General features: G+C 43.4%; 1 protein-coding gene across 1 annotated transcript in view; it reads left to right on the plus strand.

The window, feature by feature from the left end:
• Nucleotides 1-5,363: 5,363 nt before the first annotated feature.
• CDH4 (cadherin 4) overlaps nt 5,364-16,109 on the plus strand; it is a 557,258-nt gene continuing 546,512 nt past the window's right edge. Inside the window, exon 1 of the mRNA XM_069952222.1 lies at nt 5,364-5,585. Coding sequence (XP_069808323.1) covers nt 5,538-5,585 — 48 coding nt within the window. The 5' untranslated portion in view covers nt 5,364-5,537. The remainder of the gene's footprint in view (nt 5,586-16,109) is intronic.

Genomic DNA, 16,109 nt, shown 5'->3' on the forward strand with positions numbered 1-16,109 from the left:
CATATCCCCCATACAGTAGTGGACTATAATAGGGGCCTTTTGGGCGGCAGCCCGGGGCCCTGAGCTTCTGGGGGGCCCATGACCACCCAAAAAGACTTATACTTTCAGTGGTGTACTGTCTCCTGGCTACACTTCCGCCATGATTTGCAAAAAAATCACTGTTTTTTTATGGCAATTTTGCACAACTCAGGACATCATGACATTATCTATCCTGTACTATGAACGCCAGGCTAGTGCTGCCATAGTTAGTGGGGTGGGGGGGCCCAGGCTTGGTGAACAGCCCGGGGCCTATGGTAAAGTTAATCCGCCCCTGCCCCCATACATTCCTATACACTGCATATCCCCCATACACTGCATATCCCCCATACATTCCCACACACTGCATATCCCCCATACATTACCACACTGCATATCCCCCATACATTCCCACACACTGCATATCCCCCATACATTCCCATACACCGCATATCCCCCATACTTCCCCACACACCGCATATCCCCCATACTTCCCCACACACCGCATAACCCCCATACATTACTACACACTGCATATCTCCCATACATTACCATACACTGCATATCCCCCATACACTGCATATCCCCCATACTTCCCCATACACTGCATATCCCCCATACTTCCCCATACACTGCATATCCCCCATACATTACCATACACTGCATACCCCCATACTTCCCCACACACTGCATACCCCCCATACATCCCCATACACTGCATATCCCCCATACATTACCATACACTGCATATCCCCCATACATTCCCACACACTGCATATCCCCCATACATTCCCACACACTGCATATCCCCCATACATTCCCATACACCGCATATCCCCCATACTTCCCCACACCACATATCCCCCATACTTCCCCATACACCACATAACCCCCATACATTACCACACACTGCATATCTCCCATACATTACCATACTCTGCATATCCCCCATACTTCCCCATACACTGCATATCCCACATACATTACCATACACTGCATATCCCACATACATTACCATACACTGCATACCCCCATACTTCCCCACACACTGCATACCCCCCATACACTGCATATCCCCCATACATTACCATACACTGCATATCCCCCATACATTACCATACACTGCATATACCCCATACACTGCATATCCCCCATACTTCCCCATACACTGCATATCCCCCATACACCACATATCCCCCATACATTACCACACACTGCATATCCCCCATACATCCCCACACACTGCATATCCCCCATACTTCCCCATACACTGCATATCCCCCATACTTCCCCACACACTGCATATCCCCCATACATTACCATACACTGCATATCCTCCATACATAACCATACACTGCATATCCCCCACACACTGCTTATCCCCCATACACTGCTTATCCCCCATACATTCCCATACACCACATAACCCCCATACATTCCCACACACTGCATATCCCCCATACAGTACCACACACTGCATATCCCCCATACACTGCATATCCCCCATACATCCCCACACACTGCATATCCCCCATACTTCCCCATACACTGCATATCCCCCATACTTCCCCACACACTGCATATCCCCCATACATTGCATATCCCCCATACATTACCATACACTGCTTATCCTCCATACATTACCATACACTGCATATCCCCCACACACTGCTTATCCCCCATACACTGCTTATCCCCCATACACTGCTTATCCCCCATACACCACATATCCCCCATACATTCCCACACACTGCATATCCCCCATACATTACCACACACTGCATATCCCCCACACACTGCATATCCCCCACACATTACCACACACTGCATATCCCCCACACACTGCATATCCCCCATACATTACCACACACTGCATATCCCCCACACACTGCATATCCCCCATACATTCACATACACTGCATATCCCCCATACACTGCATATCCCCCATACATTCCCACACACTGCATATCCCCATACACTGCATATCCCCCATACATTCCCACACACTGCATATCCCCCATACATTCCCATACACCGCATATCCCCCATACACCGCATATCCCCCATACTTCCCCATACACCGCATATCCCCCATACATTACCACACACTGCATATCCCCCACACACTGCATATCCCCCATACATTACCACACACTGCATATCCCCCACACACTGCATATCCCCCATACATTCCCATACACTGCATATCCCCCATACACTGCATATCCCCCATACATTCCCACACACTGCATATCCCCATACACTGCATATCCCCCATACATTCCCACACACTGCATATCCCCCATACATTCCCATACACCGCATATCCCCCATACTTCCCCATACACCGCATATCCCCCATACTTCCCCATACACCGCATATCCCCCATACACTGCATATCCCCCATACACTGCATATCCCCCATACATTACCACACACTGCATATCTCCCATACATTACCATACACTGCATATCCCCCATACTTCCCCATACACTGCATATCCCCCATACATCCCCACACACTGCATATCCCCATACTTCCCCATACACTGCATATCCCCCATACACTGCATATCCCCCATACATTGTCATACACTGCATATCCCCCATACTTCCCCATACACTGCATATCCCCCCATACACCTTATATCCCCTATACATCCCCACACACTGCATATCCCCCATACATCCCCACACACTGCATATCCCCCATACTTCCCCATACACTGCATATCCTCCATACATTACCATACACTGCTTATACCCCATACACTGCTTATCCCCCATACATTCCTACACACTGCATATCCCCCATACATTACCACACACTGCATATTCCGTATACATTCCTATACACTGCATATCCCCCATACATTACCTATCACTCCCCCATACATTCCCACACACTGCATATCCCCCATACATTACCTATCACTCCCCCATACATTCCCACACACTGCATATCCTCCATACATTACCATACACTGCATATCCCCCATACTTCCACATACACTGCATATCCCCCATACATCCCCACACTCTGCATATTCCGTATACATTCCTATACACTGCATATCCCCCATACATTACCTATCACTCCCCCATACATCCCCATACACCGCATATCCCCCATACATTCCCACACACTGCATATCCCCCATACATCCCCACACACTGCATATCCCCCATACATCCCCACACACTGCATATCCCCCATACATTGCATATCCCCCATACATCCCCACACACTGCATATCCCCCATACATCCCCACACTGCATATCCCTCATACATTGCATATCCCCCATACATTCCCATAGACTGCATATCCCCCATACATTACCATACACTGCATATCCCCCATACACTGCATATCCCCCATACATCACCATACACTGCATATCCCCCATACTTCCCCATACACTGCATATGCCCCATACACCGCATATCCCCCATACTTCCCCATACACTGCATATGCCCCATACACCGCATATCCCCCATACTTCCCCACACACTGCATATCCCCCATACATCCCCACACTGCATATCCCTCATACATTCCCATACACTGCATATCCCCCATACTTCGCCATACACTGCATATCCCCCATACTTCCCCATACACTGCATATCCCCCATACTTCCCCATACACCGCATATCCCCCATACACCGCATATCCCCCATACTTCCCCATACACTGCATATCCCCCATACTTCCCCATACACTGCATATCCCCCATACACCGCATATCCCCCATACATCCCCACACACTGCATATCCCCCATACATCCCCATACACTGCATATCCCCCATACACCGCATATCCCCCATACATCCCCACACACTGCATATCCCCCATACACTGCATATCCCCCATACACCACATATCCCCCATACACTGCATATCCCCCATACACCGCATATCCCCCATACACTGCATATCCCCCATACACCGCATATCCCCCATACACCGCATATCCCCCATACTTCCCCATACACTGCATATCCCCCATACACCACATATCCCCCATACTTCCTCATACACCGCATATCCCCCATACATTAGCACACACTGCATATCCCCCATACACTGCATATCCCCCATACATCCCCATACACTGCATATCCCCCATACACTGCATATCCCCCATACACCGCATATCCCCCATACTTCCCCATACACTGCATATCCCCCATACTTCCCCATACACTGCATATCCCCCATACACTGCATATCCCCCATACACCGCATATCCCCCATACATCCCCATACACTGCATATCCCCCATACACTGCATATCCCCCATACACCGCATATCCCCCATACATCCCCACACACTGCATATCCCCCATACACCCCATATCCCCCATACACTGCATATCCCCCATACACTGCATATCCCCCATACACTGCATATCCCCCATACACTGCATATCCCCCATACTTCCCCATACACTGCATATCCCCCATACTTCCCCATACACTGCATATCCCCCATACTTCCCCATACACTGCATATCCCCCATACACTGCATATCCCCCATACTTCCCCATACACTGCATATCCCCCATACACTGCATATCCCCCATACTTCCCCATACACCACATATCCCCCATACTTCCTCATACACCGCATATCCCCCATACATTAGCACACACCGCATATCCCCCATACATTAGCACACACTGCATATCCCCCATACATTAGCACACACTGCATATCCCCCATACACTGCATATCCCCCATACATCCCCATACACTGCATATCCCCCATACACTGCATATCCCCCATACTTCCCCATACACCGCATATCCCCCATACTTCCCCATACACCGCATATCCCCCATACTTCCCCATACACCGCATATCCCCCATACTTCCCCATACACCGCATATCCCCCATACTTCCCCATACACTGCTCCCTCCATGGATTCTCCGGCAGTCTTTCCTATGCAGAGTCATGTGTCCGCCCCTCCCGCCGTCCCTGTCACCCTGCAGCCGGCCCCGGTCTCGCACGCTCCGTACACCGCCGCTTCTCTCTATACGATGCGCAGCCTCTTCACTATCACCGTCTCGCCCTCTCCTCTGCAGTATTTCTCATCTCCATTAGAGGCGCTGTTTAGCAGTATCCGCGCGTTCTGTCAATTCACAGTTATCACGGTGGGCGGGGCCGGCTTGTCAATCAGGATCGTTTGTATGGGCGTGGCTTCTTGTCACGCTGCGAACTCTGTGGGGGCGTGGCTGAGTTGACAGTCCCGCCGCGGTGGGCGTGGTTTGGATGTCTGTCGGCCGGGGGAGGCGGGGCTAGCGCTGCGCTCAGCTGGTGCAGCCCGTTCACCTGCAGCTCAGAGCGGGGGAGAGACGGGGCGGCAAGCGGCAGCGCCCGGGGGCAGCGGAGCCTCCACACCGGCATCGGGACGTGTGTAGGACTGAAGGGAGAGGACTGACAAGCCGAGACTAGGGACACGCTGGACACTTGGCTGCTGGGATCAAGAGTCCTGTCTGGGTGCAAGATGCCAGGGGTTCTGCTGCTGCTGTTGGCTCTGCCAGGGGCACTGTGGGTAAGTGGGCACCTTCCTCCTACCATGCAGCCATGTTACCCTTACATGTGTGCATCACCCCTCTGCACCTGACACATTCTGTGCACTGGAAATGTAGGATGAGTTCACCTGCATGAATGGAAGGGGTTAACCAGCCTAAGATCGGAGGAGCCAACCTGACCATGGAAGAGACCAGGACGCGGAGCTGCAATGGTTAACTACCTTAACTACCCATCATCATCGGCGGATAGTGAGGGGGGGGGGGAATAGTGACTGGAAAGGGTTAATTTGAAATGCCTACTTTGGAAGTGTCTACGATCAAGCGAGCGGGGTCCCTCCAGCCCTTCGCAGAACTACAACCCCCATTGTGCAGGATGGGAGTTATAGTTTTGCACCCAGAAGCGCCCGTCCTGTGACTGAAATGGTTAACGTTGTGCTCAGTGGGTATACGGCGAAAGGGTTAAGTCTCCATACGGTATATATTGTGTGTGGATGGATTGTTCCCAGTGATCCATGGGCGCCTTAGGGGAGCGGAAAGAGTTACTGTGTGGTGGTGAGGGTGGCATCCCTTGTGTGAATGGAGGAGTAGTCTGGGCATGTGCCTGTTCTCTGTGGAGGCTGCTGATCTGTATGATGGCGGGTCACTTGGGGTGGAAGTTCAGGGGGTGAAGCCTTCACATCTGTCACTGTAGACCCCTACGCTCCAGCTGTTGCAGAACTACAACACCCAGCAGGCAGCTGTAGTTTTACAACAACTATATTAGAGGGCACTGGTGTAGATGGACGCTGTGACCCCCTAGATGTGATGTCCCCTTTCCTTCACCTGCTGGTTATAGTAACATGTTGGCACTGATGAATCAATCCTGAGCCCTGAGACGTGTGGGTAGTGGTGCCAGACTCCGCACACACATCTCTCCCATCCCTCCTCTCCAAGCTGGAGCAACATACAGCTTCTATATCCTCTGCATTACCCTGCTTTCCCCCAATCCATAATCAATAGGAGTTTATATTATCAGACCCCCTGTTTAACCCCTTCTTCTCTGCACCCCCCTTCCTGCTTCTACAAGTACCCAGGAAGTCATTGCAGAATAGGATCCGAGATAACTATCCCACCGCTTGATTTATCTCTGCACATTGCCGGCTAGAAAATCCCTACACAAGTTCCCAGATTAACCAGTTGCACCAGAAAATGCGCTAAAGATTTTCTGCTTTCACCAAGATTGAATGCAGAAAAAAGGAAAGAAAAAAAAAAAAAAAAGCAAACCCAGAAGCCAGTGGATTGGAATGGTCTGCAGATTCCTCAGCCGGCTGAATGGGATGGCAGTGATAAAGATGCCGCTGTGTTACCACTGACACAAACATTTTCTGTGCTTGGCAAAAAAAAAAGTGTCAGCGGCGCCTCCACGCTTCTCTATAGAGCACACATGTCCTGTGACCTGCGGTGATGCCTGCCAAGAACGTAACCCCATGAGAATCGGCCGCACACAATTGTGTCCTGTCACCCAGGCACAAAGATGTCTGGTGTCTAAGGATTAAACCCCCCATAGATGTATATAGTATTATGTGCCTGAGCGATAACTGGTAAGCGAGGTGTCCCTCTTCGTAAGCTGCACTCATTCCTCCTCATTGGAATTGTAAATGACACTTCTCCTCTTTGCTTTCTGCTGAAATCCTTTGCTTCTCTGGTTCAGTGACCTGAGCCGGCTGAGCTGTGGCTACTACACGGAGAGCAGATAGCCGGCCCGGCCAGTGCCCACATGATCAGGAGAATGCACGCATTGTCAGTCCCCGGCAGGATATTGGCATCTGGATTACAGGCGCCCAACATCTGGGTGAACTCCTGTGACCTGGGTTCATGTTTAGCATGCGTTTTAGGCTTTGCTTGGTGAACTGGTTGTGCCAATCGGTCACCCATAGGGATGCAGAATAAGGCTATATGTGGTACCAAATAGCAGTATGGAAATTAGTACTAGGGTAATATGGCCGCCAATATGGGGTCAATAGTGTTTTGTACTGTTGCGTTGGATCATTGGCAGGAAACAAGGAGTGTTGGTTATTGACTATCTCACGGCCATAAAGGAAAGTTTTTTAAGTGTAATCCAATGGGTCACTACATGCCTTCCAATACTAGGGAGGGGAGGATGTGTGTCGGGGGAATCAAGAAGGGTATTTAGATAAAGGACTAGTGAATCCTTGCTCTTGGGCAATTCTTCAGTTGTTGCAGCATGATGGGAGTTGTACTACTGCAACAACTGGAGGACAACAGGCTGCTCCATCCATGGTTAAAGTTGTAGCTTGGCAAAGAGGGAGAGCCACGGTTTATTGGGAACTGTAATTCTGCAACAGCTAAAGAGATGCGGGTGGGTTGGTGGGAGCATAATGGGAGTTGTAGTCTTGCAACAGATGGAGAGCCACGGTTTTTTGGGAAATGTAATTCTGCAACAGCTAAAGAGATGCGGGTTGGTGGGAGCATAATGGGAGTTGTAGTCTTGCAACAGATGGAGAGCCACGGTTTATTGGGAACTGTAATTCTGCAACAGCTAAAGAGATGCGGGTTGGTGGGAGCATAATGGGAGTTGTAGTCTTGCAACAGATGGAGAGCCACGGTTTATTGGGAACTGTAATTTTGCAACAGCTAAAGAGATGCGGGTTGGTGGGAGCATAATGGGAGTTGTAGTCTTGCAACAGATGGAGAGCCACGGTTTATTGGGAACTGTAATTTTGCAACAGCTAAAGAGATGTGGGTTGGTAGAAGCATGATGGGAGTTGTAGTCTTGCAACAGATGGAGAGACACAGTTTACATAGAGCATGCTGAGAATTGTAGTCTTATAACAGCTACAGGCTACCGAACACTGCTAGAGACAGTGATCCCCAATGGGCGGCTTTCCAGCTGTTAAAACAACTACAACTCCAATTATTCCCTCGCAGCCTTTAGCCTGGGAATTGTAGTTTATCCACAACTTGGTGGAAGCAGGATGGGAGTTGTAGTTTTCCAACTACTGGAGTGGTAGTAGGAGAGCCATGTTAATAGCATGTTTGCTTTGTATACCATCACAGAATTATACAGCTGGAGGGCCACAGCTTATTCCAAACTTGCTGGGAATTGTAGTCTTGCAACAGCTGGAATGCCCAGCCCGAGCCTATGGCTTCCTCCAGTCTTCTTCCCTTGTAATTTTGATCTGGTTCTAATATAGGGACAACACGGTCCCTAATATAATATAGAGACATTGTTGACATACATGCCACTACAGGGTTGTAGTTAGAGGGACACAGAGGCACTCCAACTTGGTAGTGGTAGCAGCCTAAATCCTAAATCCTATTACCTTGCAATGCTAGTAGCAGTGCCATCCACTATGCCCTGGCAGCTTGGTGCCATCAATCTGCATATAGGTGATGGCACCGGTGGTGTTCCTGTAGTTGGTTACTGAGGTGTAATTACTTAGCAGAGGCGCAGTGCAACTCTACCCCGCACTTTATAGTCCCTTTCAGCCTGAGACCTTTATGTTTAGTGATATCTGTTGCCTTATGATAGAGTAGCGCTGTCTGATTTTATTACCAGCTGACAAAATAGCCGGTGTTAGCAATACAATGACGGGCTGCAGACTGCCAGCTTTGCATTGAATAGCAGAGCCTGAATGCAGAGAGTAATAAACAGCCCTTCCTTGTAGCATTGGGCTCTTCTGCACTTAGCCGCTGCGAGATGGACTTTTCATGAGGTGATGGAGACAACTAATATATTAAGTACACTAAGTGTTACCGGCCGCGATTGTAGGGGTGCAGTGTGGGAGGCTGCTTTTATGTAGTAACAGTTTGGGCCCCAGGTTTAACTCCTTATTGTGCTCCTTGCTTTCTGTAACATTCAGCACTGGACAGCTACCTGTCAGCTATGTATGAGCACACATCACTCTGCCAGGGCCCAGCCAAGGCCTTACATGTCATACAGTCCCATATGAGGTCCCAGTACCCCCTCATTTCCCTTTACCACCATGTTCTTCAACCAGTAATTGTTATTTGTAGAATTTTACGTATTCCATATCTATATTATTATACTGATGCCTTATATATAGTATTATTACTGATGGCTTATCTGTAGTATTATACTGATGACTTATCTGTAGTATTATACTGATGACTTATCTATAATATTATAATGATGACTTCTCTATAGTACTAAACTGATGACTTATCTAGAGTATTATACTGATGGCTTATCTGTAGTATTATACTGAACCCTTAACCAAAAGGTCAATACTAATGACTTATCTATAGTGTTATAATGATGACTTATCTATAGTATTATACTGATGGCTTATCTGTTGTATTATACTGATGACTTATCTATAGTAATATACTGATAACTTATTTCTAATATTATACTGATCCCTTACCTATAGTATTATACTGCTGCCTTATCTATAGTATTATACTGATGCCTTCTCTATAGTATTATAATGACACCTTCTCTATAGTATTATAATGATGACTTATCTAGAGTATTATACTGATGTCTTATCTATAGTACTAAACTGATGCTTTATGTATAGTATTACAGTATACTAATGTCTTATCTATAGTATTATACTGATGACTTATCTATAGTATTATACTAATGACTTACTATAGTATTATACTGATGACTTACTATAGTATTATACTAATGACTTACTATAGTATTATACTAAACACTTAGTATAGTATTATACTGATGACTTATCTATAGTATTATACAGTACATATTACTTATCTCTAGTATTACTCTAATGCCCTACCTTTACAGTAGTATTATACTAATGATTTATCGATAGGTTTATACTGATGCTTTATGTATAGTATGACAGTGGTGAGGTGTCTATAGTATTATACTGATGATGTATCTATAGTATTATACTGATGACGTATATATAGGTTTATACTGAAGCCTTAGGTAAAGTATTACACAGTTGGCTTATTCTATAGTATTATACTGATGACATATCTATTGTATTATACTGATGTCTTATCTATAGTATTATATATATTACTTATCTCTAGCATTACACTGATGCCCTACCTTTATAGTAGTTTTATACTGATGACGTGTCTATAGTATTATACTGATGCCTTATGTATAGTATGATACTGATGACTTGTCTATAGTATTATACTGATGACTTATATATAGGTCTATACTGATGCCTTATGTATAGCAATATACTGATGACTTATTCTATAGTATTATACTGATGACGTATGTACAGTACATTATACTGATGACTTATCTACAGTGTACTATACTGATGACTTATATTTAGTATTATACTGATGACTTATCTACAGTGTATTATTCTGATGACTTATATTTAGTATTATACTGATGCCTTATGTATAGTATTATACTGATGACGTGTCTATAGTATTATACTGATGACTTATATATAGGTCTATACTGATGCCTTATGTATAGCAATATACTGATGACTTATTCTATAGTTATTATACTGATGACGTATGTACAGTACATTATACGGATGACGTATCTACAGTGTATTATACTCATGACGTATCTACAGTGTATTATACTGATGACGTATCTACAATGTATTATACTGATGACTTATCTACAGTGTATTATACTCATGACTTATTCTTTAGTATTATACTGATGCCTTACCTACAGGTCTATACTGATGACTTATCCACAATATTATACTGATGCCTTATGTATAGTATTATACCGATGACGTATTTATAGGTCTTTGTTAATGATCTATCTATGATTCATCTACTGTATATTATTATGCTTTTTACTTGTGTATAGTATTGTACTTGCCTATAATGGTATATGTATTCTTAGTCTGTAATGTCATGCATATAACCTAACTGGTTTTATACTAGTGACTTATCTATATTGTTTACTTATGAGTTATTGTTTTTTTATACTTATTACTCATCCATTGTACTATACACACACACATATGGTATTTTACCTATATTACCTATAGTTATGACATACTTATGGCTTGTCTGCTCTGTTGTTCTTTTGACTCATCTATAGTACTATACTTATCTGTAGAGTTATCCTTATGACTTGTCTATAGTATTATACATATTATTTATCTGTAGTGTTATCCTTATGACTAGTCTATAGTATTATACATATTATTTATCTGTAGTGTTATCCTTATGAATAGTCTATAGTATTATATTTATGACCCATCTTTAGTATTGTCTATATTGTCTAAGCTGTAGACATGTGACATGCCTATAGTGTTTTACATTTGTCTTGTCTCTGGTATTATACTTATATTTTGTTTGTAGTATTATACCTATGACTTGCCTAGAATGTTATGACTTTTCTGTAGTTTGATACTTTTGTCTTCTCTCTGGTATTATACCTATGACCTGCCCATAGTATTACACCATATTTATGACTTATCTTTTGCATTATCCTTTTGACACATCTGTTTTATAGTTTTGTGCTTCTTCCTTTTACATGTATCTCCTATGTCAGGGATATCAGATCCCTATGGCTTCTTGGTTTTGTACATGGAGCATTGCTGAAGTTGTCAATTACTGTAGCTCTTTCTGGGTGTCTTGCTAGTTCATTGCGATGAGTTATTACAGCATTCTACATTTACCTGCAGTGTCTTATGCAAAGCTGACAAACATCACTCTCGCCAATGACAGATTTAGCTTTCCTACATCTGTCAATCTTGGCTCTGCTACATCTGCACAGGGCAGCCATTGCAGTGTTGATGACATCAATCTGATCTGTAAATTCTATCTCAATGAATACACAGTCAGCGCACCTAGCCTTTCTGAATCGCAGTATCGTAGTTTTTGTCACTATAATAGCACAAGTGTGTGTACGTGTGTGTGTGTGGGGGGGGTGTATATATTTTTTCCTATTGCAGGATATTTTTCCTTCCAAATAGGAGAGCGGAGGCTGATAGCGCTAATCAGGGTCATTATGCTCTTCACTGTCTGCCACTACATATTCCATCCCCAAAGGCAGATTGAGAACCGCTACCAAGGAGATAGGCTCTGAACAAATACTTCAGGTCTTCAGATAAAATTTGGTGAAATCAAATCTCTGATTCTTCACTGAGAAGGTCTCATGAATTTAACTCTGCTGTTCCTGAAAGCAGCATGTAATACAAGACTGCTGCTCTGCAGCCGTAAAGGTGTTATATTGCATGATCATGACCGATAAATATGATTCTATGGGGTACTATGCATTGAAGGGCGGCTTATATGTACTGATGTAACGGAGATGAGTTTGTCACCTATATTCTTTTTCCCTGGCTCACTAGTCCAAATGCAGTCCTCCTATAACACATTTTGATAGCAGCAGATCATACATTGGCTCACTTAGCTCTGCTGTGTCTGTATATAAGGTTATACAAGTTTGTTGGCCATAGAAATATAAAATCATACGGTGCATTCACAATGACACTGCTACATATATATAGTTATAGACAGTCTAACATACATTTGTTACTTAACATAATTTATCACTTTATCATATAGTACAGTAACATACTCAGCTCTACTTCATCAGTATATAAAGTTATACAAGTTTGTTGGCCTTACACTATAAAATATCATATGGTACAGTCACACTGACATATAGATAGTCTAATACACATTCATGTTAAGCAAAACATTGTAATATCACAATATAATACAGTCCATTGACATACTCGCCTCATCTATACATAAAATTATACACGTTTGATGGCTTAGCAGTATATTATACATTGTGATATTACCATATCATGAACTGACATTGACAAGTTCATCACTGCTACATCTATATGTAAAGTTATACAAGTTTGTTGGCCATAGACCCGGGGTGTGAAGCACACAGGCCTACAGCTATTGCAAAACTACAATTCCCATCATGCCTGGACAACCAAAGCTTTAGTTGCCCAGGCTTGATGGGATTTTTAACACCTGGAAGGACGCAGTTTAACACCTGTGCCATAGACAATCGGATATACATTTGTAGTAAGTAACACATTGCGATATACAGTAATTAAGACTGACAACCTCATCACTGCTACATCTATACTCAAAGCTATACAACTTTGTTGGCCTTAGTCTGTTGTGATATCACCATATTATGCACTGGATAACCCCTTTAAGGCCTTGACTTAGCCCCACTTCCCATGTGCTCCTTGCCATACTTCATGATGGCTGCTATTATTATATAGCATTGTGTCATGTTGTTTGGTGATGTCTGGGAGCTTTGGTGTATGGAGGTTAGAGGAACGGTTTTCATTATTTTTGCTACAATAAACAGTGTCTTGTTTGTATGTATAGATTGATGGATCCCATGCTGTGGTTCCCCAGCTGCTTATGATGGGAGCCATAGGTAGGTAGTTCAGTGTTCTGTGTCTCATGTGGCGCTAAGTATTGATGTATAAGATCACTAGACATATTATTAATTATTGATCTATTTAATGTTCATCAGTATGAATAGACACACCGAAGCTTATTTATTATCACATATGCACCAAATGAACTCTCCTCTACGATACCACTTGTGTTTTAGACACTTTTTGGATGTTTTTGTGACAAGGGGGTGTGGCCTAGTGGGACAGGGGTGTGGCTAGAGTGATATATCACATGTCAAAAATGAAACAAAACTTTGTTTTTTTTGACAGCCTACAGATGGACCAAATACATTTAATACAACTGGTGCTCTCTTTAAGCCTTTTTTTAGACCATTTTTATGTTTTTTAAGTTGCAACAAATGGTACGCTCGGTTTATAGTGCAGTGTTACAGCAACCAATCACAGCTCAGCTTTATCTTACCAGAGCAATGTGAGAAATGAAAGCTGAGCTGTGATTGGTTGCTATGGGCAACAGATAGAATCTTACTATATTTATAACAATTTATAACCTAGAAAAACATCAGTATTTTGGGTCAGTGTTTCCAGCCTTTAAAGAAAATTATGGGGGAGATTCATCAAACATGGTGTAAAGTAAAACTGACTCAGTTGCCCCTAGCAACCAATCAGATTTCACCTTTCATTCCTCACAGACTCTTTGGAAAATGAAAGGTGGAATCTGATTGGTTGCTAGGGGCAACTGAGCCACTTTCACTTTATACCATGTTTGATAAATCTCCCCCTATGTTTTTATTTTTTGCATGAAAAACCGCCTTTTTGAAATGAGGTATCTAGGATTAGAAAAACATGGCCACTTTCTTTCAGAAATACTTGTTATACCTCATAACTTGAATATTTTACCACATGTTTCTAATATTTGTATAAACAATTTCTAATGTTTGTAATATCTTTATATTACTTTAAAAAATGTCAATAAAAATTATCGAACAGTGCCAGTTTTGTCCTCAGTTTGTGTGTGGTGTTGTGCTCAGTTCCACTGAAGTGAATATAGATAAGGCACCCATGATAGTAGAATGATCCCCACGGTTGATGGAACCCCCTGAGAATTGGATGCATTAATCCCCAGAGATAAGCTATATTTAATGGGATTATCCAGGATTAGAAAAAGCACAGCTACTTTCTTGCAATAACAGCACCACCCCTGTCCTCAGGTTGTGTGCGGTATTACAGTTCAGCTCCATTCACTTCAATTGAACTGAGCTGCAAACCACACCCAATCTGAGGACTACATGGCGCTGTTTCTAAAAGAAAGCAGTCATGTTTTTCTAAGCCTGGATAACCCCTTTTAACCAGTAAAAATTCTGTAGTTTAAACAGGCACCTACTTCAGTTTTGGGTATGGCGGACACACTTTTGTTTCCAGAGGAGCAAATCTGGCCTACAATGTCTATTTATTCTGTTTATTCTGGCAAACAAAAGGAGTCCTGTCATGGTGTCTGATCTGTAGGTACCATGTAATAGAGCAGGAGGAGCTGAGCAGAATGATATATAGCTTAATGGGGAAAAAAAATCATATATATATATATATATATATATATATACATATACACTGTATCTATATATATGTATATATATATATATATATATATATATATATATGCTTTTTCTATGCTTCAAAGTCCGGTGGGTGGTCCCAATCAGTGATTGACATCCATCATTATATAAATATGCATACACTATATGCTTTGGAGTCAAGTGGGTGGTCCTAATCCGTGATTGACAGCCATCACTATATACATGTGCATACACTATATGCTTCAGAGTCTGGTGGGTCGTCCCAATCAGTGATTGACAGCCATCACTATATAAATGTGCATACGCTATGCTTTGGAGTCCAGTGGGTGGTCCTAATCCATGATTGGCATAAATACACAACTAGCTGTTAGTCACTGATTAGGACTGCCCGCTTTTCCTATAAAACTATATATATCAATCTGTCCAGCGCCTCCTGCTCTATAACATAGATAACTCATAAGATTGGCAAAACTACAGACAACGCCTTCACATAATAAAGTCAGCTCTGCCGCATACAGTACACACTCCTATATATTGCTTTTCGGTGCCCCTGAATAAGCTAACAATACATCAATACTCTTTATGCTGCTAGTTATAATTCTGTGAACACTTATTATATAGTATGGCGCATATA

Source organism: Dendropsophus ebraccatus, chromosome 14, assembly GCF_027789765.1.
Source record: "Dendropsophus ebraccatus isolate aDenEbr1 chromosome 14, aDenEbr1.pat, whole genome shotgun sequence".
NCBI lineage: Eukaryota > Metazoa > Chordata > Amphibia > Anura > Hylidae > Dendropsophus > Dendropsophus ebraccatus.